The following is a 27,438-nucleotide window of genomic DNA, read 5'->3' on the forward strand; positions in this document are numbered from 1 at the left end:
GGGCCTGTAAATCAAATGCTACTAGTGGGCCTGCAGCACTGGTTGTGCCACCCACACAAGTAGCTCTGTAATCATGTCTCAGACCTGCCACTGCAGTGTCTGTGTGTGCAGTTTTAACTGTAAATTCGACTTGGCAAGTGTACCCACTTGCCAGGCCTAAACCTTCCATTTTCTTACATGTAAGGCACCCCTAAGGTTGGCCCTAGGTAGCCCCAAGGCAGAATGCAGTGTATGGTTAAGGTAGGACATATAGTAAAGTGTTTTATATGTCCTAACAGTGAAATATTACTAAATTTGTTTTTCACTGTTGCAAGGCCTGTCCCTCTCCAAGGTTAACATGGGGGTTACCTTTAAATATGATTAAAGTGTAGATTCCCTTTGGGAGCGGATGACATGTGGAGTTTGGGGTCTCTGAGCTCACAATTTAAAAATACATCCTTTAGTAAAGTTGATTTTGAGATTGTGTGTTTGAAAATGCCACTTTTAGAAAGTGAGCATTTTCTTGCCTATACCATTTCTGTGACTCTGCCTGTTTGTGGATTCCCTGTCTGGGTCAGTTTGACAGTTGGGCTGGTTGCACCTCACACTAGACAGTGACACAAAGGGAGCTGGGGTGTAGTCTTCATTTCCTGATGAGCCATCTGTGCTAGGAGGGAGGGGAGGAGTGGTCACTTACACCTGAAAGGGCTGTGCCTGTCCTCACATAATGCAGTCTCCAACCCCCTGGTGAGTGCCTGGGGCCTGGCCTGGGCAAGGCAGGATTTCACATTCAAGAGAGACTTTGCTTTGAAATAGGCCTACTTCAAAGGAGAAATTGGGTATAAGAAGGGCACCAAAAGCCACAGACTTTAGAACACTTCTGGAAACCAAGAGGAACCTCTGCCTGGAGAAGTGCTGAAGAGTTGAGGAAGAAGAGCTGCCCTGCCTGTGACTGTGCTTTGTGGAGCTATCCTGCAGTTGCTGCTTCTGCCAGAATAAGAGGGCAAAGACTGGACTTTGTGTGCCTTCCATCTTGTGAAGATCTCCAAGGGTTTGATTTAGAGCTTGCCTCCTGTTATATGAAGTCTCAGGGACAACAAAGACTTCTCTCTGCCAGCACCTGGAGTCTCTGGAGAGACTCCTACTCTGCCCTGTGGTGCCCATCCAGTTCCTGGGACCCTGAAAGGAGAAGCTGGCAGCCTAAGAGGAAGAGATCCACACACAGAACGCTGCGCGGGAAAAAGATCGATGCAACTCCAATCGGCGGCTGGGAAATCAACGCGACGCCAGCTTCGCAGGTGAAAATCAACACTCACCTGTAACGCAACCAAGGAATCAATGCACGAAGCTGGAGAAACGACGTGCAGCATCGCTGATGGAGGCTGGTGAGATCGCAACCCGCGCTGCATGGTTTTCACATCATCGTTCGGCTGGATTTCCGATGCAAACACCGCTGGGCGTGTAAAAACAACACAAGGCCTGCCCGGACTGGAGAGTGCTGACCGGATCGATGCATCGCTCTCCTGCGGAGAGAAGAAACAACGCCCCCAACCCGACGAAAGGAGAAACGACACAAGGTCTCACTCATGAGTGAAACCCAAGGTACATTTTCATGCTAACAGTGTTAGTGTGTGTTTAAAACTACATGAACACTCTTTTTGCTTTTTAATTGATAACTTGACTTGTGTATGGTGGATTCTTGTAGTTTTGGTCTTGTTTTGTTTAGATAATTATTCTCTATTTTTCTAAACCTGAGTTGTGTCATTTTGTAGTGTTTTTATTAGGTTACTGTCTGTGTTGGTACAAATACTTTACACCTAGCACTCTGAAGTTAAGCCTGCTGCTCATGCCAAGATACCAAGAGGGTAAGCAGGGGTTAGCTGAGGGTGATTCTCTTTTACCCTGACTAGAGTGAGGGTCCTTGCTTGGACAGGGGTAACCTGACTGCCAGCCAAAGACCCCATTTATAACATTGGTGATCAGCACATGGGATTTGGACTTGTATTTGTATTTGACATACAGTAATTAAGTGTTCACTACTGTTTTGAGTTCAAACCACTACATGACCACATACTACTTGTCTTGTGATTTTTGCTTTTCTATTTGGAACTTCTTTTTGTTCTATTTCTCGCTGATCCCTTGACTGACTTTTTTTTAAAACTTCATTTGGGAACTTTTTTTTTCTTCCTATGGAGCCTACAGGGGTACAGGTGGCTGAACTGGGTGAGGTCCATGAGCTGTCGCAGTGGCAGCAGGAAGGGAGACCCACCAGGGAAGCATTCTCTGCAGCACAGAAGACATGCCCTATTCTGGAGGGTTTGCGGCAGCAGGCTGCAGACCAGGCAGCTGTCAAGGAGCCAGGATCCCACCTGAATTATTGGGAGGATGACCTCCTGAAAAGCAAGCCACTGGTTCCTGAGCCTGGGTCAGCCCATAAGCTGGTGGTACCCCAGTGCTTCAGGGCCTTCCTACTGGGGTTGGCTCATGATGTACCCTTAGCTGGACATTTGGGGCAGGACAAGACCTTTGAGAGGCTTGTCACCCACTTTTACTGGCCCCTAATGCACAGGCACTCAGATGCACATTGCAGGTCTTGTCAGACTTGCTGGGCAAGTGGCAAGAGTAGGGGGAAATGTAAGACTCCCCTCCAACGTTTACCTATGGTTAGTACTCCGTTTGAGAGGGTAGGTATTGACATTGTGGGGCCTCAGGACCCCAACACAGCCTTGGGCAACAGGTTCATCCTGGTCTTGGTGGACCATGCCACCCGGTACCCAGAAGCCATTCCTCTGAGGTCAGTCACTTCCCCTGTGGTGGGTCGTGCACTGATGGGGGTTTTACCCACATGGGGCTCCCCATGGAAGTGGTATCTGATAGGGGTACCAACTTCAAATCCATGCATATGAAGTCTCTGTTGAAATTGTGAGGTGTGACCTACAAGTTCACCACACATTACCACCCCCAAAGTAATGGTCTGGTTGAGAGATTCAACAGCACCCTGAAAGGCATGATTCAGGGCCTATCAGAGCCCTTGAGGCGGAAGTGGGACATCCTCTTGCCATGCCTTCTGTTCGCCTACAGGGAGGTGCCTCAAAAGGGACTTGGGTTTAGTCCCTTCGAGCTGATCTATGGCCACCGTGTGAGGGGACCTTTGAGTCTGGTGAAGGAGGCTTTGGAGAAAGTTCCTAGTAAACCCCCCAGGGTGTATTTAGCTACATGATGACTTTGAGAAACCAGACTGCCCGCTTCAGGAGTCTCGCTCAGGAGAACCTGGAAGCAAGCCAGGAGGATATGAAACGGTGGTATGACCGGAATGCCACTCTGGTCGAGTTTCAACGTGGTCAGAAAGTGTGGGTGATGGCGGCAGTGGAGCCTTGGGCACTCCAGATTAAGTGGACTGGGCCATTTGAGGTGGTGGAGCGCAAGAATTAAGTCACCTACCTAGTGGACTTGCGGTATCCAGGGAACCCTTTAAGGGTCCTGCATGTCAACCGCCTCAAACCTCACTTTCAGCGGACTGAACTGTCCATGCTCCTTGCGACAGATGATGGGGTAGAGGAGGAGAGTGAGCCTAAGAGGAAGAAATCCACGCACAGAACGCCGTGCAGGAAAAAGATTGACGCAACTCCGACCCGCAGCTGGGAAATAGATTCGCCGCCGGCTTTGGGGCTGAAAATCGATGCTTGGTTGTAATGCGACCGAAGAATTGATGCACGGAGCTGGAGAATCGATGCACATCATTGCTGATGGAGGCTGGTGAGATCGCAACCCACGCTGCGTGGTTTTCGGATCATCGTGCAGCTGGATTTTCTACCCAAACACCGCTGGGCGTCTAAAAACAACGCAAGGCCTGCCCGGACCGAGAGTGCTGACCGGATTGACGCATCGCTTTCCTGCGGAGAGAAGAAACAACGTGCCCAACACGACGAAAGGAGAAACGACTCAAGGTCTCGCTCATGTGTAAAATCGACACATCGCAAACCCTTTTTGACACAAACTTGCCCGTGTGGGGTTATTTTTGACGCACCCAAGGTACATTTCCACGCTAATAGTGTAAGTGTGTGTTTAAAAAAACATGAGAACTCTTTGCTTTTCAACTGATAAATTGACTTTTGTATGGTGGATTTTTGTCCTTCTGGTCTTGTTTTGTTTAGATAAATATTCTCTATTTTTCTAAACCTGTGTTGTGTCATTTTGTAGTGTTTTCATTAAGTTACTGTGTGTAGTGGTACAAATACTTTTAACCTAGCACTCTGAAGTTAAGCCTACTGCTTGTGCCAAATTACCAAGGGTAAGCAGGGGTTAGCTGAGGGTGATTCTCTTTTACCATGACTAGATTGAGGGTCCTTGCTTGGACAGAGGGTAACTTGACTGCCAACCAAAGACCCAATTTTGAACAGTTTTATTTTTCATCTCCTGGATCTTGGCCAGGGGGGCAACGCTCCTCCGCCATTGCGGAGGAGCCTCCCCTGCAAGCACACGCTTTACAGGTCTACATTAGCACCAATCCCAGATTCAGTTTTATTGAAAAAAGGAAGTTAAGTACTGTTTACTTTCAGTGTTAGGGTGTCTAATCGCCACTTAAGCAAAATATTATATTTTTATTGTTTCAGTGAGGTACCCCTGCACTGAATGAATTACATTATACCAGCACATTCAGTGCCTCAATTCTGGGGTATTTTTTCCTCTCTGTGCAGCTTTTTTAACAAAAAATAATTCGTTTTTTCAGCCACATGTACTCACACGAACTATGGGCCTGATTCAGAAAGAACAAGCCTATCTTTTTAGGTGCGGAGCTCTCTGTCCCGTCTGCGGAGCCTTCACAGTCATAAACTTACAATTAATTTGTGAGTAGCAAAAAAATAGATAACTTGCACATTAGTGTTGGTTTAACTTTGTGAATCACACCCTAAGGGTTTTTTAGAGCCTCCAGGGCTATGAATTCATGGAATCCTGCATAAATATCTCATTGCAACCTGAAGATACAATAACAAAATGACATGATATTTTCATGTTTTTAACAGATTTTGATGCATTTCTCAAAAGGCTAAACATAAATCCCCACATGCAAACCAAAGCAATGTTGCCCTTAATGTCTGAAGTCTGGCAGAACCAAATATGTGTGAGTTTTCCTTGGGAATGTAGTCTGAATAATTGTGTAAAATAAGCACAGCCCACGTAACTCTGGCAGAATGAGATTTATTTATTGGCTCTTAATACTAATTGTCATTAGTTGCTTATATTTTGTTTTACATTTCCCATTACTGTCTAATTACTTTTAGGATGACATCATTATAGAGATAATTCATTCAAGGTGCAGAATTCTATCTCACACAATTTTCGGAAAAAGGTAGACTCGATAAGCATGATCCTGTTTTTTTTAAATGTTTTTATTTAGTGCTTTTCTATATAGCATGAAAATACTCAAAAGAAATACAATATCAGAAAATTGTTACAACGGCTAACAGGACTACAGGACAATTTTCTATAGCATTGCATAATAAAACATCAATGTACTCAAGAATGACACTTAACAGTAGTGTGTATCATATGGAATGTGGGAGGAGCCACTGCGAAAACATAGAGGGGAAGAAATGGGGGGTACTCAAGAGTCAGGTGATCCTGTAGAGGGCCCCACATGTAAATCCCATGATGGGGCTCCCAGATCCACACGTGGGGAAGGGCATCCAAGTACACTGGAGGCAGGTACTGGAGTTTGCGCTAGGTGATTAGTACGGGGTGGTTGCCATATGTCTTTGGGTTCAGAGGTTGGAGGCTGCATTGAGGCAGAAAGTTCACTGGTAGTGTCACAGTATTTTAAATCACGCACGCAGGAGGCCACTGTGCAGTGGATGCTACTACCCCAGTAAAGGGCGATCTGTTGCTTAGCTAAGAGTAACACGGGGTGGCAAAGTGGCGTGTACTTGCCGATAAGAGCTCAACATACCCCAGTAGCGCTGCAAAGGAGTGGGTGTGAGATTCTGTTCCAGCATACGGGATAGCATGGAGTAGATGTCCACCCAGAACTAGGCCACAACTGTGCTGTTCGAGGATAGATGTGAACAATTGTCTTGACCTGCAGCGCATTTCGGGCAACAGTGGGGCCTCGTTCGGTCAAGCCTGGTGAGAGCATGAGGGGTGGTGTAAGCGCGGTGCAGGTATTTATAATGTAAGAGTTTATAGCAATAGTTGTAAGAGATCAGCCTAGTTTGTGCACAGCAATAATATTATGTTTTGTCGGATAGGGGTTATCCCAAATCCCTTTCCCAAGCCGCCCTTGAGGACTCCACACTTCTGGGACGTAATTGAAGTGAGGTGTGATATAGGCGGGAAATAAGGTGAGCATTACCTGGGGATTTATTATTAAAGAGGGGTGAAGTATTTTGGCTAGGCGGGATAGGCAGGTATAGTAGCGCATAGGGTACTATGTGGTACCCTACACGCTATAAACTAGTCCATGAGGGAGATGGAGTGTGCAGCCATCAGGTCCGTCACTGTGAATAGAGAACATGTGCCCTATAGTGTGCAGCCCATGTGCCTCGAGTGTTCGCTGAGTTAAGTGGTCACAAGTTAGATGTAGCCAAGGATTATTGGAGAGAGGAATGTGTGGAGAGTATAGAGTATCAAACCCTAAATAACGATGCAACCTGGTCCAGGCCCAGCATGTAGTGGGAAGAGTCTGATTTTCTTCTGGGTTTCTAGAGAGGCTATGTGGCAGTACAGTGGAGAGGGGAATTAGAGCAGCCAGCGAAAGTTATGGTTTAAGGTATTGTTTTCAAGCATCTGGGTGTTACCAATAGTATGTATATTGAATTAGGGTGACCCGATAGTAGAGGTAGAGGTCTGGGACCGCAAAACCACCACACTCGAAAAGGAGTGTTAGGGGGTCATTATGACCCTGGCGGAAGGCGGAGAACCGGCGGTAAGACCGCCAACAGGCTGGCGGTCTTACCTTGTGGAATTATGACCATGGCAGTTACCACCATGATCATCCGCCGGTTCTCTGTTCTGCCCGCCAGGGCGGAGACGGCCGCCGGGCTGGAGACCTGGGTCTCCAACCCGGCGGCCATCACTATACCGCCGGCGGTATTTGGACCCGGCTTACCGCTGTGGATTTCCAGCAGTTTGAACGGCCATGAAATCCATGGCGGTAAGCACTATCAGTGCCAGGGAATTCCTTCCCTGGCACTGATAGGGGTCTCCCCCACCCCTCACCCCCACCTCGACTCCCTCCCCTACACCCCCCACCACCCCTGCCACCCCTCAAAGGTGGCAGGACCCCCCTCTCCACCCCGACCCCCAACATCACATAACTCACACACACCCGACACGCATGCAGGCACCACCAACACACACACGCACACACCCCGACATACATGCCAACATCCACACACACAGTCAGACACGTACACCCACATTCAAACATACACGCACACATCCATACAGACATACCCACAGACATACACGCACTCATTCCCATACACGCATCACCCCCACAAGCATACACACACTCACACACCCCCTCTACATACTCAGACGCACACACCCATGCACGCACACAACACACAACACCCCCCCACCCCCTCCCCTAACGGACGATCGTCTTACCTGGTCCGTCGATCCTCCGGGAGGGGACGGGAACCATGGGGGCAGCTCTGCCGACACCACACCGCCAACAGAACACCGCCACGACGAATCACAGGACATGATTCGCTGGGCGGTGTTCTGTTGGCGTGGTGGTGGAGGTGGAGCAACCTCCACTTCCCCGCCGCCAGCCAGTATGGCTGTTGGCGGCTCTCCGTCCGTAAAGGGATGGAGAGCTGCCAATGGTCATAATAGGCGAGCGACAAACCCCCTGCACTGGCGGTCTTCTGCACGGCGGTCCCTCGGCGGTCTTTAAAAAAGACCGCAGAGGTTAAAATGACCCCCTATATGTGCTACAGCTTATACTTGGTCAACGCCGTGCCCATATTAAACGAGTGAGGAGGCTGCATAATGTACTGAAGAAGTGGTTGGTGAGGGCAATGGGAATGTTTGAGAATAGATTTAAAAGGTGGGGAAGGACCACCATTTTAAAGACAGCCACCAGTCCCGATAATGGCAAGGAAATCCATTGCTCGATTTGGGTAGACAGTTTCTCAATCGCCAGCCCATAGTTAGACTGCACCACCTCAGCCCTGCCGCTATGTAGATGTATACCTAGGTACTTTAAAGAGTCTTTGCACCAGATCACAGGATGGTCAAGCGCAAAAGGAGTTGTGGTTGCATAAGTGGCATAAGTGGGAAAATCTTCGATTTGTTCCAATTGATTGAGATGCCAGAGAACAATCCAAAGCGATTCAACTTGTCTATTAGCGTGGAGAGGTAGGTTGCTGGGTCCAGGATGAAAAGTAAAATATTGTCTGCATAAAGTGATGCAAGCAGCAGGCCTCTGGAGAAGCGAATGACTCGGGAATGTGGCGTACTTGGGGTTTCTTGGAGGTGGTGCACTAGGGGGGTCTATACAAAGAATGAACAATTGAGGGGAGAGCGGGCAGCCCTGTCTGGTACCGCAGGTCAGAGTAAACAGTGCAGAGAGTGCTCCATTGACCCATAGTCGTCCAGAGGGTTGTTATATAATAATTTAATAAGGTCTCTGAAACCACGAGGGACTCCCACTTTCATTAGGACAGCATAAAAAAAGACCATTCTAGGGAGTCAAGCGCCTTCTCAGCGTTGCGTAGTGCCGCCACAGCGGGGATCTCGTGGGAGATTTGATTGAGAACCCCAAATATTGTGTAGACCGTTGTGGGGCCAACTGCATTGGAGAAATTATGGTATCCATGAATAAAGATTGCCGTGTAGTGAGTACCTTCGCCAATATCTTATTGTTGTGATTCAATAGCGAGAGGTGTCTATAGGAGGTGCATAAGTGCGGTAGCTTGCCAGGCTTGAGGAGTAACAAGATAACAGCTTCAGTCATTGTGACTGGGAGGCATCCATGGTCCAGGGATTCAGCGTACATCTCGAGAAGTTGTGGGACGAAGAGTTCTGTATATACTTTGTAAAAGTCTCCAATAAAACCATCGGGTCCGGGAGCTTAAGAGACACTTAAGGCATCTATCACCTGTGAGATTTCTTTGCATGTGATAGGAGATGACAAAAACTGCTGTTGACCAGTGTCAAGCCATACCATAGCAATTTTCGCCAAGTATTCAGCTAGAGCATCCTCTGTAGTGTTGGTACGTGATGTGTAAAGGGAGTTACAATGGGATGCAAAGATTGCCAATATTGCAGGGGTATCCATGTCCATGTCACTACCATCATGCGGCAATGCGGTGATGTACGAGGCCTAGTAAGATGGTCAGAGAAGTCTAGCCAGAGTGCGGCCAGGCCTCTCTCCTTCGACATAGCGGCGAGCGTGTGCGTACTTGCCAAGGAAGGCTACCTCACTGTCTGCTGCCTCAGTTAGGCCCAGATGTAGCAAAACTAGGTTTTGTGACTCTGAAATTGCGACTCGGAGCAACTTGCAATTTCAGAGTCGCAAAACCATATGCAGAATGGTGTCTCAGGCACCTTCTGCGAGTCGCTATGGGGTCGCAAAGACCCACCTCATTAATATTAATGAGGTGGGTCGCATTTTGCGACCCCATAGCGAGTCCCTGAACTCACAGGGATGGTGGCCTGCTGAAGTCAGCAGACCTCCATGTCTGTGACTGCTTTTTAAATAAAGCAGTTTTTTTTTTTTTTTGCAGCCCGTTTTCCTTAAAGAAAAACGAGTTGCAAAATAAAAAAAATAACGAAACCTTTTGGTTTCGGTTTTTCAGAGTAGGCAGTGGTCCATTGGACCACTGCCTACTCTGAAAAACCCTTTTTGGCAACATTCAGAAAGGGGAAGGGGTCCCACGGGGACCCCTTCCCTTTTGCGAATGGGTTACCACCAGTGTGACACTGGTGGTAACTGCGAATTGCTTTGCGACCGCATTCGCGGTCACAAAGCAATTTAGCATAGCGATGCGAGTCGCAAATAGGAAGGGAACACGCCGGTCGGTACCAACTCTCAAATTGTGAATGAGCATCGCAAACGGCATTTTGCATGGCGCAAACTGCGATTTTTGCAGTTTGCACCATGCAAAATACAAAATGCTTGCTACATCTGGCCCTAAGTTCCTGCAATAGAGCAGCATGTGCGGGAGGATAGATGGGGTTTGGGTGATAAAAGTGTTTGGCTTTCTATGTCGGAAAGTTTCTTTTCGATCTGTTCAAGATCGCTTCTAAATGAGCACAACATTCCGGCATGTTTTGCAATATATAGCCTTCTTATATATGCCTTGAAGGCTTCCCATAATGTTGCATGGTGCTCAACAGTGCCCACATTCAGAGCAAAGTATTCTGAAATGGCATCTCGAACCTCAGTGCGAAAAACAGTGTCTTATAGGGCGTTAGCAGGGGCCTGCCATGCGTGAAGGGGCGGTGTTTGGCAGGGGAACTGGAGTGAGGTCACTACTGGTGAGTGATCAGGCACAATGGGTGGAGTTGTAATATCAGAGAGCCAAAGTAAAGTGGGGGACATGTACCACATCGAAGATGTGGCCTGGAATGGAGGGGTGACGGTGGCGCCAGACATCGTAAAGTTGAGAAGCATTCAGTAATGTTGTCAAGGCCTATAATGAGCGCAGTTTAATGATTCTAGAAGTACCAATAGAGCTGCAGGCAATGTGTGAGGTTAAGGTTTTCACCTAGTAAGATATGCTGAGCTTGGTACTTATCTAATTGGGAGAGGAGGTTTTGAAAAAACTTTGGCATGTCTACATTGGGTACGTATACACTGACCAATAGGATGGTCGCACCAGCTAGGTGGCAATGCACTACTAGGTAGTAGCCCTCCGGGTCACAGAGTGTGTTGCTACAGATAAAAGGGAGGCTCTTGTGGATGAGTGTGCAGACTCCACGGGAGTATGTACTATAGTGCAAAAAGAAGCAGTTTGCACCCCATTGAGCCACAAAGCTGCAGTGTGCTCGAGGTGCCAAGTGTATCGCTCATAAAAAGGCAAGATTAATGTTGTGTCTGTGTAGATAGGGCAGAACCAGATTTCCCTTTCCGGGGCTATTATGGCCCCTAATGTTCCACGTGGCGCAGGAGACCCCAAGGTTGTGGGGATTAGTCAATCATGCAGTCAAAAAGAGTGGAGTGAATATGAGATATCAGGATATGTAACAATGTGCAATGTATCAAGCAAGAAGTAAAGCATGGAGTAATCCAACAAAAACACAACAATACAAACGTTACCCAATCCCCCACTCACAACAGAGGAGAAAAACCTTGGTGAATCCCAATCAATCCCATAGAACTGAAAGCAACCAAAAGTATGATGTACACCTCGGGGACGTAGCAACACTCTATTTGAGTGAAACCTCACCATTTCAAGAGTATAAGTGGAAAGATCATGCACCCTATCCGGATATATGTCTTATGGGACAGTCAAAGCAGCCATATCTCCGCTGCTGCAGTCAAATCAGCAGTGGTCTGGTCTTCCAGGCAGCCATCGTCATGGAGAAGAGGGGTCTTGTGAGTATTCAGATCTATTGAGTCCTAAACTGTGCTGTTTGCAGAAATATGCAGCATCCATGGGGGAGTTAAAGATGTGTGTTTTACCATTTAGTTCAACTCGCAGACATGCCAGATACAGCATGCCATGGCGCAATCCAGATTTCTGGAGCAACTTTTTAATATCGGTATACTTGCATCTTGTCTCTTAGACCATGGCAGTAAAGTCAGGGAAAAGTGACAAAGTCATTCCTTGATATTGTACCGGGCCTCTATTGTGGGCAAAGCGAATAGCAGTATCTCGGTCTCGGAAATTGAGCAAGTGGGCAATTATTGGGCGACGAGGTAAGCCCGGTATTGGCTGGGGACCTAGGAAGTGGTGAGCCCTTTCAACCATAAAGGAATCCTGCTGAATAGGACTGTCAGGAGTTGATAAGTGTACATTTGCCCCATATTTGTGGTCTCGGCCACTCCGGTAATGCGAACATTGTTACACAAGCGCTCTTCCAAGTCTTCGTTTTTGGCAGCGATTATTTTTAAAATGCGTTCCATTCTGTTGACACGTTTGGTGAGGGTGACCCCAGAGTCTTCTGCATCAGATATTCTAGGTTCTGCCTCATCCAGTCTGGTGGTGTGTTTGTCTAGGTGCTCGTGCATACTGTTGAGGCGCGTGGTCAGGGCATCAAATCATGAGTCTGTTTCCCTAAAGCCCACCTTGAGATCCATCATCATCGCCGTGGCACCCTCAAGTTGCACAGCAGATGTGTGACCATCAGCCGCCTCTGACTCCACAGATTCATCTGGCCTCTGCTGTCTGGGGGTTTTAATGGAGTCGAAGGACAGCTATCTTTGTGTAGGTCAGTGATGGTCAATGCGGGTAGTAGGCGCTCTGGTCAGCTCAGGAGTTGGGCAATCTGCTAAGATGTAGGCCAGTTGCCAATTTCATCCGTCCAGCCAATTTGGGCGGGTCTGCCGGTCGGCATGGATCGTTTCCTCAGTCAGACAGGCCCAAAGTGTTGTGGGGCTCAGGTAGGTCTCAATGGAGGCAGAGGAGGTGAGCCCCGGCTCCAGGAATGGAGCTTCAAAACCGCGCAGCTATATTGGTCGGCGGTTCGGCCACGCCCCCGATAAGCATGATCCTTAAATGAAATATTTTTTACATCATATTTTTGACCAAAGAATTCATTTTCAATTTGTGATTTCTGAAAATAAGACAAACTAATAAGAAGAATTGAGGGATTATAATAAGTCTCTTGCTTCCTCTTGATTTATTGTTTGCAAGTTGGTTACTTAATTCAATCGTTGGTCCATTAAAGAGTGCATAGATAGCTATTTTCAATGGAGAGTGTAGCCAGAAGCCATACTACCCAATGTTCTTAAGAAGAGAATCATAGAGATCATTGCTTTCTTCACACCAAGAAAAAAAAGTGTAACTCATCCCCTTCCCACCTAAACAAGAGTGCTGAACATCATCATCTCTGTTGCTGGACCCAGTCACTCACTGATAACAGCACTCCTCTTGTCACCCATCCTGTTGTCATTGCAATTTATTAATCCTAGGCTTACTCAGCCTTGCACTTTGGCTAAAGCTGTTATGTGCTTTCTCGTCAGGGTGGTTGAGGTGAAATGGAGTGACTGGAACGAAAACCTCTATGGTCTTAATGAGGATCCTGGGAAAGGAACAGAAGAGGAACTGAAGGTATCAAAGGAGGAGAAACCTCATAGAGGTAAGAAATAATTGTCATTAATGACAGAGGAATCCAATTGACAGAACTCTGAGAACATTCCACCATCTCAGTGACAGTCTGATTTTGGTTTGTTCCTGTAGAGTAGTCACAGCAGCCAAGATATGTCAAGTAAAAAAAAATCAATGGATAGATCCTAATAAATATAAACATGTTAACAGCTAGAAAATGGATGGTTGGATGGTTGGATGATCTAAATATAAACATGTTAACAGCTAGAAAATGGATGGTTGGATGATGGCTAGAATAAGGGGAGTTAAAAACATTTGACATATTGATATATTTATGGATGATGTCTGAATGTACAAATGCCCGCTGGTGGATGACTGGATTATAGCTAGATGGATGATTGACAGATGAACGCTTATAGGCATGTGCATGGAGGAAATGATGAACAAATGGAGGGACGGATGGATAGCAGGGTGATGAACAGATGGGTAGATGCCAGCCTTTTCAATCTGCTTCACAGTAGGATGCAAGTCAGCTAATGTAGCTCTCACAGCATTGGAGGGCAGTTCGTAGAATTGCAAGCAGATTTGAAGACTATGGTACAGCTGCCAAAAAATATAAAGTGTCACCAGAAAATCAAGGACTTTTCATGGATTTCAAGCCACACTAATGCATATTGTTTCCGTTTAAACTAATATGGCCCTGGGCATTGCAGAATGTCACAACTCCCATACCTTGTCTTTAGACAATAGATTTGGGAACCAATAATATGTGGAAACACATAGTTTAATAATATGTTTGTAGAACAAGTCAATTCCCTTTTAGATCCATAGTTGCTTGTCAAGATGCAGCAACAAAAATCTCAGATCATTTTTTCGGCTTAGTTATTGTAGTTGTAATTGTATTTAAATAGCACTTACTACCCCTGATGAGGCATCAAAGCTCTTTTTGGCAAGTAGCATGCTACTCCGGAACACAAAGGATTAGTGGTGATACGTATAGGAAAATATAAGTATAGTATTATTTTTAGTATAGGGAAATATAAGTTGATTTGAGCACTGGACAAGTGAGTCTGATAGTAGGATTGAATAGAAAAAAAGAAAGGATAGAAGAGGGAAGAATCCAGACAGTGTTAATTGGGAGATCATAGCAGTAAGGTGAAGTTTGGGATGAATAAAGGAGAGATGGAGGAGGGAAGAGTGCAGAAAGGGAATAGGGAGATCATAGTAGTAAAATGAGAGATACATGAGAGAAATTTAGTGGGGTTGTTTGGGAAATTATAGGAGGGAAAGAGGAGGGAACAGTCTAGGAATGGTTATTGTGAAGATCATAGTAGTAGAATGAGGTTTGGGATTAGTCAGAGAGTGGAAATAGAGCATAGATTGAGAGACGTTTAGGGTGAGACGGAGTAGTGCATTAGAGAGAGTCCTTTTTCATCTTGTACAGTAGGGCTAAAGTAATACATATAGAGATACGTGATATACATAGAAAGTGAATATAAGGATAAGGAAGACAATATATTGAGATTTAAAGTTGTATTGAATAAACACAGACTTTCAAATGTTGCGGTATTTGAAGATAATTTATTTGATTACATTTAATAACATTATTTTGATCTTTTCCTCAATATTTCAAAAGTGAAATCCTTGTAGATAAACAGTCAAGATAATGCTTACCTATTGTGATAGATAAATAAAGCAAAGACTCATAAGCATCTAATCAAAAAAACTAATATAGAAGCTATGCAATGATCATTGAACTTGTTAAGTATCAAATATAGTTATAGGCCAAGACCTCCTTTAAGCGCCAAACACCGTGCCATGCACGGCCAAAGGGGTTTGAAGCTTAAAGGGGGCCACATAAAATATACCCCTCCCCCTGGGTCCCGGGGACCATTACCTCCCCGGGGCTACAGAATAAAAAATACTTGGACCTGGGACCACCACCTTCCTGGGACAACACAAACAAAATGCGTGGGGGTGGTGGGCGCACGGACTTCCAGGACCCAGGGACCACCACCTTCCCGGGGCTACATAATAAAAAAACGTAGGGAGGGCTACATAGAACCCTCCTCACGCCCGTCCCAGGAGCCACCACCTTCCTGAGACAACACTACAAAATATATGGGGAGGGGGCACCACAGACCCCCCCAGTGACTGCCATCTTCCCTGGGCTTCATATTAAAAAACCTTAGGGGGGGGTACATGCAGACTCCCCCCAGGTCCAGGGGATCACCACCTCCCCGGAACAACATTTAAAAATTATATGGGGGCTGCATGGAGCCCCCTGGGGACCACCACCTCTCCAGGATTACATTTTAAAAGTATGTGGGTGGGCCATGCAGACCCCCTGCCACGAGAACCACCACCTCCCCGGGGCTACTTAAAAAAATATTTACCCCGGGGACCACCACCTCCTTGCATCCAAATACTTTTCTCAAAAGGAAGGGGGGGGCACGTGACCCCCCTCCCTAGGCTGATTTCAGCACCGCGGTCCCTGTACCCAGGGCCCTGATATATATTCAAGGGGGCCAATGGCACACATTAAAACTTATGGAGACCACGGGGGAGCTTGAAGGCCCCCACAGCCCCACCAGCTCCTGTGGGAGCCAGCGTTGCTCCCCCATGCAGGAAACTGCTTAAAATAGCAGTTCCAGGCGTGCAAGAACAATGTTTCCAGCTCTTTCCCTGCCATGAAAGTGGGCAGGGAAAGAGATTAAAACTCTGCTTTCAACAAGCAGGAGCAGTTTGGCAGCTCCCGCTTGCTGATAGCAGAGCTCCCGCAAACAAATGCAAACAGCTAACTCCTGAGGGTGGGCACCTCAGGAGTTAGCAGTAGCCGGCCCTGGGGGGACGCTGTCCCCCAGGGACATGTATTGCTTCACTAGGGGTGATGAGCGACACCCCTCCTTCTTTAATTGGCCCTGGGAAGGTTGTGGTCCCCAGAGCTGGGGTCCATACCAGGGACCCCATCTTAAAAGTATTTTCTAGCCCCAGGGAGATGGCGGTCCCGAGGGCCTAAGAGTTATGCAGGACCCCCCCCTTTTTATTTTTTGGGATATATTGCCCAGGGGAAGTGGTGGACCCTGGGGTGGGGAGTGGGCGTGCACCCCCTCCAATACTTTGTATGAATATCTCCAGGGAGGTGGTGGTCCCCGGCTCAGGGAGTGGTCTGCAGAACCCCCCCCATTATATTATGATTAAATTAGCCCCAGGTAGGTGGTGGTCTCGGGGCTCCGCAGGGCCCCTGCATACTTTGTATACGTAGCTGTGGGGAGAAATTCAGCAGTTAGAGTTATTTCAAGTAACTATAACTTTCAGCCTAAGGTAACTATAACTATATCTCGTGCACCTGCTATGCATAGTTTTTTCTTCAATAATTTGACTGTTAATATTTCATTGATATTTCTATGGACGTTATAAAAGTTGTCATGAGTGCTGTAATATCTGGGGTAATTAGCAGTGCATGGCGAGGGCACAAGTTATAGTTATCTTAGGCCACAAGTTATAGATACTTGAAGTAACTCTGACTAAAACTGCTGAATTTCTCTGGTTTTGTGCAAGTAAATTCGGAACCTAACTATAATGTCCCTGTAGCCTCTGTTTTTTTTTGAGTGAATTTCTATGTTTTTTCATTCTATTTCCTAACTATAACATCCCTGTAACCTTTGTTTTTTTCAGTAAATTTCTATGTTTTTTTTTAACTGAAAGTAATTTTCATTACTATACGTTAATCCAACCACCACTGTGCACAGGCACCTGCAGCCAACCATACGCCATGCATGGCCTTTGACCCTGTGGCCAACCCCTCTATAACCATCCAATCCTTCGGCCGTGTGCTGGCGGGTTTGTCCACAAAGTCTGTCCTGAGGCCAACCCCCTTTACCTACACCAACTCCACACCATGCATGGCCAAAGGCCATGTGCAGTGGGGGTTGGCTGGAGGGCCTGGCCTACAGCCAGTCTCCGAGGCCAACCCCCCCTAACCACCCAACCTCGTGCTGCTCATGGCCTTTGGCTGTGCACAGCAGGAGTTGGCCACAGGGCCTGTCTCTCTGGGTGTGAGAATAGGTGTGAGAGGGTGTCTCTGGATGTTAGAATGTCTGGGTGTGAGAGTGGGTGTGAGAGGGTCTATGTGGGCGTGAGTGTCTATCTGGGTGTGAGAGTAGGTGTGAGAGAGCATCTCTAGGTATGGCAGTGAGTGTCTGTGAGTGGGTGCGTGAGTCTCTGAGTGGGTGCATGAGTGTCTGAGTGGGTCTGTGACTGGGAGCGTTAATGTCTGAGTGGGTCTATGAGTTGGTGCGTGAGTGTTTAAGTGGGTCTGAGTCGGTGTGTGAGTGTCTGAGTGGGTCTGTGAGTGAGTGTCTCAGTGCATCTGGGAGCGGGTGTGTTAGTATCTGTGTGAATGTGTCAGTAGCTGTGTGAGTAACTCTGCCACAATGTTAGTAGCTGTGTGAGTAACTGTGCCACAAATGAACCTCACTTGTCTTTCCATCCAACTAGTCCACAGCTTTGTATGAAATATTTACCCAAGTGGAGTTCTTTCTGCCTCATTGGTAAATGTCCAGTATGCTTTCTACACTACAGCTGTTTAATGGAACACAAGAAACGGTCACCACTAACCTTGTGTGCGTTTGGGCAACATAATTGTTACTGTTGCGTCTTTTTCTAGAATTCTGTGATAACATGAATCCTGCTATAGACAGGCCAATGCAACTACAAAACCAGGGTCCTTCCTTTTATCTAAATGAAGTAAATGCTTCTTTGTTTTGTGGAGATGTCCTCATATTCCTTGGCATCAAGAAAGCTCAATCAAACTAGCGGGAAATGTACTGGGAGTCCCCTTGGGAAGCTGTAGATCATTCTGGCAAAAGGAGGAAGACCTTTGTTTGCTATAAATCTTTATTTATTGCCAGCGACTTGGAGGTGTCCCAACTTTTCCTTCAATTCAGGGGAAAAATAACAGCATATTTAGGAGTTCCGGAGCCTGCCTGGGACCGCTGTGTTATAGCTACGCAATATATATATATATTCCTCTGCTAGAACAATGGACGTTTCTTCACTATAATAGCAGAATCTGTTTTCACTGCTTTCAACATTCTTGTGAAAAATCTGCCAATGCACATTCTTTGCTGGCTGAATTTCCACAGTCAGGTGTGGGTGGTAAATTGTCAATGCTATTATAAGTAGCTTCCTGGGGGGGGTAGAGCCTGGCTGCACTCAAGATGGCCAGCTCTTGCTGAGGATCCCTCAATCCCCAATGACACAATTTGTTGTCTGGCACTTCCGGAGAGCTTAAAAATCCCTGGAGGTGTGGCACAGAAGACAGGGGCTGCAGATCCCCCCTCCAGGACGTCTACTGGGGACACAGATGACTTGTGGCAGCCCACTGCTCTGCCTCCCTGCACAGTGCATGTGGGCTGTGGCTGCAGCCTACAGCTCTTTGACAGTGGACCCACGGGTGACTGCTGAGAAGGTGTTGCATGCCCCTCCCCTCCCCACCTGCAGAGCAAATAGTGCCCACTGGACATCAGGACAACCTATTGGAGGAAGAGGCCTGGTTGAAGCCTGGGAATTGTGCCTGTGCAGGGTGACAGGAAGCCTTCTGATATGCCTGGCTTTCCATAAGTGGCATGCCACGGGAAACACCCTCCAGCCCTGACAGCGCCCCCCTGACCTTCCTGTATCACAGGCCCAGAACCCCATGCCAGATTGCGTGGACCCCCAGAGACCTTCAGAGACCAGGCAGCCTATGCTCAAGGAAGCTGAAGATATAGCCACTCCACCTGTCATCATTCTTGCAGCTTTCCACGTACTGTAGGCATGATTGCCATTCTCTGGGGCCAACAACACCCCAGTGGTTCATTGAGGGCTACAGAGTGCTAGCAGGTAGGAGCTACTTCCATTCTTTCCCAAGAAGATCAGTACACTGACCCCCATGCACTTCATTCGCCTTCCCTCAGGCATCAGCAGGACTCCCTTATGTCGGTAGTCCCGCTCCATCATTGTACTTTGGCCCTGTCTCTGAGGAACTGGCTCCTGGTTAGAGGATGCCTACTAGAAATGGCATATCAGCTGTGAGATACACTGATTTGATATGATTTGTCATTTGTAAAGTGCGGCAAATGCCCTTAGGTGCCTCGGTCCTGCCAGTGCTGCCCATACACTTCATCTGCCCCCTCTGCCTTGACCACAGCACTGTTGCCCTGTGCTGTGAAGGTCAGCTTTTCCCCCCTCCCCTCTTCGAGTGTGATGATGCTCTGCACAGTGACACCAGACATTGGGTTTGAGGGCACCCCATGTAGGGCCTCTTCCCAGTCCTGTGAGACCATCTATTCTGTCTCCTCCAACTCCCCTTGGCACCTTAACATGTACTATTATAAGCAGCCTCTGGGAAAACAAAAGCTGATCGCCATCTATACCGATGTCAAGCTGAGAACAAAGAATCGGTATCCTCTGTTCAAACCCTCTGGGTGGCGTGGAAGACAGTCCTATGACAAGACCTGATGTGGGATGCCGCTGTACAAATACAGGAATCAGCCAAAAAACAACAGACTCTAAACCTTGACCCAACAAAATGTAGCCCTCCCATTCCCTCAGGCCCTTAGGTGGCTTGAAAAGGCGCACATGGACCTGAGTTAGGTAATTGGCAGCAAATCTTTGCCAACTCAAGTTGCAAATAGCCACCCACGGGATCCATGACTTGAGGGGCAGATTGATCACACATCCTGCACAGATAGCTGACACATTTTCATGTTTCTTAGAAATCCTGTACAGTGCTGAATTCTCTGATGATCCCTAGAGATTTCTGGATTTTCTGGATGGGGTCCGCCTGCCAACCATCTCGGAGACAGGCAGGCTGCTATTGGACGGAGACATTTTGGAGGATGAGATAGCTACAGCTATCTCAGACATGCCATTCACAAAACGCCTAGCGGTGATGGGTTTCCTACAGAATTCTAAAAACAGAATAAACATTTGGTGATGCTGCTCCTGTATAAGTTCTTCAAGGAGACGGGGGAGTGAGGGTTTTTTCCAGCCGAGGATAACAAGGCCATTATCTGTCTACTCCAAATGGTGGACAAGAACCACACCCAATGTTCCAGATAACACCCAATCTTTCTATTTAACGCAGACATGAAAATCTTGCCCAAGGTCCTGGCAACCAGACTTAAAAAGGTACTGCCTAGCCTGATACATCATTTGCAGGTGGGTTTTGTCTCAGGATGGTCGTCGGAGAACTATGGCAAGAAAGACACAATGCTGCTTTCCTAATACACCAAGAAGGCATTTGACCGCATTAAATAGGGATACTTATTCCGTTCACTAGAGAGAATAGGACTGGGGTGGGATTCCCAACTGCATAAATAGACTATGATGGATGCATGACTCGAGTCTTTCCCATACCCTGGGGAACAACACCAAGGCTACCCACTCTCCCCACTTCTATTCTGCTGGCGCTGAAACCATTGTCAGCTGCCATCAGGCAACATGAGCAAATTACCATGGCAGCAGGGGAGAATAAGCTTTTATTATATGAAGATGATATTCCCCTCACTGTCTCTGACCCTCAGACATTGGTTCCAGGGCTCATGTCATTAATAGAAGCTGTTTCTGCTATTTCTGGTTTAAGACTAATTGGTGAAGAGTGAGGCCCTCTCCATCACCAACAGCTCCCTGCCTGGTAAGACACTTCAGACAGGTTTAAAGGGAAGACAGTCAAGCTGAATTACTTGGGTATCATGGTAAATAAGGGGCTGGACAATATGTCAATAGATAATTTACTGATGTAGTTGTTTATGTCTGACAATGGTTTCCTCCGATGGTCAGCCTTACAGCTCTCACTCTGGGGACAAGTGCAGTGTGTGAAAATGATTACAGCTCCCCGGCTTAGCTATGTGTTTAGCATGCTCCTGGTCCCCTAGGACCTACTTTGGAAAATCACCAAATCACCAAAACAATTTGTGTAGGTGGAGAGAAAGCAACATGTGCGCCCATTCTGCTGCCTCCATTATGTAGGTCTGGGGGTGGGGGGTGTTGGGAGGTGGACAGCAGGAAGCAGGTGGCAGGAAACGGGAAAGAGGCTGCTAATACAACTGACATTCAGTCAGTATTTCAGCCAGGAGTCCCACCCTCAAAGAGAACTCAACCATAACTCGGGCGACCACAGGAGTGGTCCTGTTGAGGAGATTAATAGCTTCCAGATATCTTGTGGAGTTTATCCACTAATACTAGTGTGTATTGATATCCTTCAGATGATGTTATTAATGGAACCACTAGATCTAGTCTCCCCCGTTTGAACAGGAGGTCGATGATGGGAAGTGGTTGTAGTGGAACCCTCCTTTCTTTGGGCAGATTCGCCATCTGCTAACAGGAACATAACATACAGAACTTTCTAATGTTGTTGTAGACCACTAGCCAATAAGATCTCCTCAGGTGATATTCTTCTGTTTTCTTCATCCCTAAATGTCCACTGTCTGCCTGATAGTAGGCCTTTGTTAAGAACTGTTCCCTAAATGTGAAGGTTACTAGCAATTAATTTTTGCCTATCCTTCCCTTTTTTTTGTTATTCCCTTATATAACAACTCTTTGAACTCAAAAAATAAGTGTCTTCCTGGTCCTAGTCTTCTTAGGTTGCCTGTGCCCTAGCCTGAGCTAAGTTAGTGTTCTCCCATTGAGTGGCTCTGACGCTACACTAGGCATCACTGTAGTTTAATGTGGAAAAAAACAAGAACAGTTTGTTCCTCAAATGGTATGGTCTGAACATTCACCTATTGTTGCGTTTTTCCATTTTTGTTTTCTTTGCTTTGCTCTTACCCCCTTCTAAGTCCTCATTCTGGCAAGGCACCTCCTTAAGCCAGCTATCTTCTGGGCTATCTTGGACCTTATCACCAAAACATTGGGTGAATTGGGGATGATCAACACCTATGATGGCCTCTTCAGTAAAGTTGGTATGATTCCTACCTCCATCGTCTCTACCTGCTTGTCTCATTGTATATCTGTAGGTGCTGTGTGGTATACTTTCCGGTCCCCATGCACACAGGTGTTGGCAACTTTCTTTGATTTCCGCTTGAGAGTTTGTTTAATCCACTTGTTGTGCACGAGCAAGTGATTGCATCCGGAGTTGATTATTGCATTTACTTGTTGTCTGTTTATCTGTACTTTCTGCTTATATGCATTAGCGCAGCCCCCCCATGTATAACACCTAACCCCTCATAAATCCCTGTTTCCGTAAGTTCTACTGTTTATCCTTTCCGGGGACAATTCTCACAAATGGCCCCCATTCTGAGTAGTGGAAACACTGAGGACCCATACCCACCTCCTTAGCTGGAATTTAAGAAGGACCCTTGCTTCCAAATAGAGGTTGGCGGTTTGGTTTCTGCTGGGGTTGACAGAGTAGGTTGCTGTTAGGGTGACTCCTGGGTATACCAGGTCTAAAGTAAAGTGATCAGTAGTAAGTTCGATAGGTGCAACTTGGTAGGGCATCTAGATTTTGCTCAAGGTACACGTTCTCAATGACTTCCTTGATGCCGGAGATGTTTGGCTTTAGCCAGCAATTTCCTGTGTCTTGGTGCTATAGTACAGAACTCATGGGTTATTGTTAAAGCCCCAATTTTCCTTTCTGATCTTGGTGTGATAATGTTCACCATCATATCCCAACCATTCTAGAATGATTTTTTAAACTTTCCGCTTAAGGGGTCATTGCCATGGGATTAGCCATTTGACAGGTGATGTGAAGTACCCCTGAGTGTAGAGGTGCTATATGTTGACCCCATCTTTCTGGGGCCAGGAGGCACTGCTAGCAACTCTTTCAAAGTTTGAAAGGAAATAGTTGGGGTCCTCCCTGGTTTGGTATTCCTGCAGCACAGAAGTGGGGTTGTTAGGATGTACCTTGGAACTAACCAATGCAACAGTTAGTTTCAAGAGAGAGGCATAATGAGTCTGTTGTTTCTCAGAGACTACGACTGCTTGTCTTGTTAGTGCAGTTTTGAGAATTTCCCTGTCTTAATTGGCGGCTTTGGGGGGTCTCTATACTGCTAACTGTAGTTATTGTTGGCCTTCTGACAGTTGCTGTATCATTTACTCAATAGTGACCTGTTGGGACATGTCAGTAGCCCGTGGCCTCCATGTGAAATTCCACTTCTGACACCACTTTTAGTAGGCTGGCCGAACAGGTCACTACACAGACAATATGGAAGTCTGAAATGTTTATTGGAAACACCTGGACAGGGTTTTATTTTTAGTTGGACTTACAAATGTTGGAAACATATAAAAAACTGTAAGCACACCAGTTCCGATTTCTCAGGCTCTTCCAATTTTGGGGCCATTGATCTCTCCTCTTTTACTTCATCTGTGGTGGAAGTGGACTCTCGGGAAACAAAAAGAGGTATTTTACCTATTTTTAATCTTAGTCTGTTCCCCACCACAATTCACCAGTGAACTGTGCCTTCCTTTTCAGTTGGGTGACATAGAAATCCTTTTATAGAATTCCCCATGAACATATGCGTGATTTCTGGGCCTTCACCTGGCCCCTCTGTACCATGCAAAACTGTACTATCACTGTGGTTTCCCCTTTTCCCTATTTTACATACATGCAACAGGTCACTTGCCTTGGGCTACGGCTTGGCTCTTGAACTGTAGCATTGTCAACCTCAGCATCCTGTCTCTTGGGTGCTCCCTCAGTCTCCTCCTCTTGGCTGCTCACCACATCTTCTCCTTAAGGACAGCAGACCTGACCTCTCGCCTCCTCCTGGCGGCTCACCATGACTTCTTCTTGACAGCAGTAGACTTGACCTCCCTCCTCCTCCTGGCTGCTCATCATGACCTCTTCTCAGTGGCAGCAGACCGGACCTCTCTTCTCCTCTCTACTGTACCCCGGGCCTGGGTTCTGAATTCCAGTTCCTCCGCTGGGCTTACCTTTGGATGCCTCTGTGTTTCTTCTTTTCCTGACAGTGTTCTCCCTTGCGATGCCATTCTCTGTATCTGCATATCCTGTCTCATAAGGGGGCCACAGTGGCATGACTGAAGGGGTTTGCACAGATGAATGTGACCGGCCAACTAGATCCACACCCTCCACACCATGTTGGGAGAAAGTGGCAACATCTTGGAATGCTTGGCCATTGCTCTACAGCCCTTTTACAGAGAGGAAACATTTGATCCTAAAATCCCCAAAGAGATTGTTCCCAAATATGTTCAGTGTGATGACATTACAACATGATTTGCAGCATTTGAGAGGGCTTCTAAAATGATAAAGTTACAGCAGAGACACTGGTGTTCTCTACTGTGGTAGTTGTTCACAGGAAAGTATAGGGATAGACTCTTAATACTTGACGATGCAGATACTGAATCCTATGACCACATGAAGGGCACGCTGATTGAGGGCTTTAGACCCACAACTGAAGAGTACAGGATTAAGTTCAGGGAAACTCACAAAGCCTTGTCTCAGTTAAAACACTAGATGGCTGGTTAAAAGACAGTAAGGAGCAAGACTGTGAAGGGCTGTATATTTTGATAATGAAAGAACATCTGTTGAGTAATTATACTTTGTAAAAGCTGCATCAGTATATATTGGACCTAGGATTGGTCTCTCTTCAAGAGCTGGGGAAGAAGACTGACCACTGGGTCAAAACAAAGGGCCTGATTACAACTTCGGATGAAGGTGTTAATCCGTCCCAAATGTGACGGATATACCACCACCCGTATTACGAGTCCATTATATCCTATGGAACTCGTAATACGTCTGGTGGTATATCCGTTACATTTGGGATGGATTAACACCTCCTCCAAAGTTGTAATCAGGCCCAAAGTGTCCAGAAAGACCCATGGCGGGGTGACCAAAAGAAAAGGGTTACTCTTTCCCCCCACGGGAAATATGTGGGACACAAAGGGTAAAAACCCACAGAGTCTTCTAAAGGCCTCCAAATACCTGTTCAGGACGGTGGGCCCAGAGAAATTTCCCAATTCAAGGATGGGTGCCAGGGTAAGAACTGGGATTCCAGGAAGGCCTGGAGCCACCTCTGTAAACAGACTGGTCACCAAAGTGGGGTCTATAACTGTCTCAAAAAGATCTCTACTAGTCCAGCTCCCACAAAGGTTGCTAGTCTCCAGATGAGATCCTTGGTGTGCACTGACCAAGTCACTGAAGCTGTTTTAGTCTCCGAGGGGTGGATGTGGCTACCCTAGCTGTTTGGCCCAGTAACATGGAAAAATGCAGACAGAGACCACTCTTAAATGGGATTTAAGTATAAGCTCTGCGAAATACAGGTGCAAGTGTCATCATGATGACTGAAAAACGGATATCCCCAGAACAGTATGTAACTGGACAAAACTATCCAATTATCAATGCTGATAACATTACAAAAGTGCATCCCATGGCTATGGTGTCCTTGGACTGGGAGGTAGGGGGGAGTTACTGGTCAAAAAAGGTGGTCATATCCTTTGCCATACCAGTAGAAGGTCTGCTAGGGATGAGAACCCACGCAGCCATGCTGGGAATACCTGATGGGTTTGTGTAAAAACTAGAGCAAAGCCCAGGGTGAAAAAGAGGTATTGGAATCTGGAAGAATGGCCCAAAAACCCTCCAAGAGAAGAGGCAGGAAGGCTGGGAAACCAACTTCTAAACAGACAAGCTCAGGCACCCTGTCCTCAGGGATACCACCTGTCAGCCCTTGAGGGAACTGAACATCAGGAAGTCTAGCCTTACAAGCAGAGCTCCTAGGTCCAAGAGGGCCTTCTACAGAAGATGTATGCTAGGGGCAGAGAACATGTCCCACTATTGAAAGCCTGACACACCAAGCTGCTGCACACGAAAAGGGAGATGTTAGTGGTTCCCCCAGGACCTATTGGGAGGATGGCCGACTATATACTGAGACCAGAGAACCCAAGCCTGGTGCCACTAAGAGAATGGTTGTTCCTCAGATGTATAGCTAATTTTAACTCACTTTGGCCCATGACATCCCTTTTGCTGGGCATCGTGGCCAGACTAAAACTTTGAAAATGCTGGTTGCCCATTTCTACTAGCTAAACATGTTCCAGAAAGTGAAGGAGTTCTTTAGCTCCTGTGCTACCTGTGAAGCCAGTGGCAAGACAGGTAGCAAACCAAAGACCCTCTTGATTCCACTTCCAGTGGTTTGAGGCCCCTTTAAAAAGAGTAAAGGTTGATGTTGTCGTCCCCCTTTTACCCTCCAACAGCTTCAGGCAACAGGTTTATTTTGGTCATAGCTGATCATGCCACCAGGTATCCTGAGGCTTTTTCCCTTTGGCCTGTCACTGCTCCTGCAGTTGCCAGAGCCCTTGTAAGTATTTTTACTAGTGTGGGCTCCCTAAGGAGGTGATTTCAGTCAGGGTTAGTAACTTCATATCTGCTTACCTGAAGGCAATGTGAAATGAGTGTGGGGTAACCTCTAAGTTCACCACGCCATACCATCCACAAACCAATGAAATGTATAATTCTGGGACTCGCTGAAAAGCTCAGAAGGAGACAGGTTGTCCTGCTACCATTGCCTTCCTTTTTGCCTACAGAGAGGTGCCATAGAAGGGAGTGGGCTTTAGTCCCTTTGAACTTCTATTTGGCCATCCTGTTAGAGGTCGTCTGAGTCTGGTAAGGAAAGGCTGGAAGAAGCCTATCAAAGAACCCAAACTGTGCAGTGGACTGTGTGCTTGGCCTTTGTTCCAGGAAGTCTGAGTACCTGGAAAAAGCAAACCACACTCTTGAGGCAAGTCAGGTGCTCCAGAAGCAATGGTTTGACCAAAAAGCTGTACTGGTTGAATATCAGGCCAAAAGGTATGGGGGTTGGAGCCTGTGGCACCTAGGTCCCTCCAGGCCAAGTGGAGCGGTCCCTACCCTATCCCTGAAAGAAAAGATGAGGCCTCCTACTTGGTGGACCTAGGAGCTCCCAGGAACTCCCATAGGGTCATCCATGTGAATCACATGAAACCCTTTAATGAAAGGGCAGCTGTGACTATGCTCATGGTCACTGATGAGGGACATGAAGAAGAGAGTGAACCTCTCCCTGGCCTCCTCTAAAAAAACCTGCAGATGATCTGTTGAGGGAGTTGTCTTTTCAGACATCCTCACTACTCAAGAGCAAGCTCACTACGGGCAAGTCCTAGAGCAGTATTCTGAGTCTTGCTTCCTCACCCTTTGCCAGACAACCTGGTGCACACATGATGTGGACACTGGGGACAGTCTGCCTGTCAAAAACAAAATCCATAGACAGGCTGATCAAGTTAAGGAAAG

The 27,438-nt window shown here is 46.8% G+C and overlaps 1 protein-coding gene across 1 annotated transcript in view; it reads left to right on the forward strand.

Moving 5' to 3' along the window:
- LOC138285857 (transient receptor potential cation channel subfamily V member 1-like) overlaps positions 1-27,438 on the forward strand; it is a 474,904-nt gene that overhangs the window by 433,812 nt on the left and 13,654 nt on the right. Inside the window, exon 15 of the mRNA XM_069226333.1 lies at positions 13,118-13,233. Coding sequence (XP_069082434.1) covers positions 13,118-13,233 — 116 coding nt within the window. The remainder of the gene's footprint in view (positions 1-13,117; positions 13,234-27,438) is intronic.

Source organism: Pleurodeles waltl, chromosome 3_1, assembly GCF_031143425.1.
Source record: "Pleurodeles waltl isolate 20211129_DDA chromosome 3_1, aPleWal1.hap1.20221129, whole genome shotgun sequence".
Classification (NCBI taxonomy): Eukaryota; Metazoa; Chordata; class Amphibia; order Caudata; family Salamandridae; genus Pleurodeles; species Pleurodeles waltl.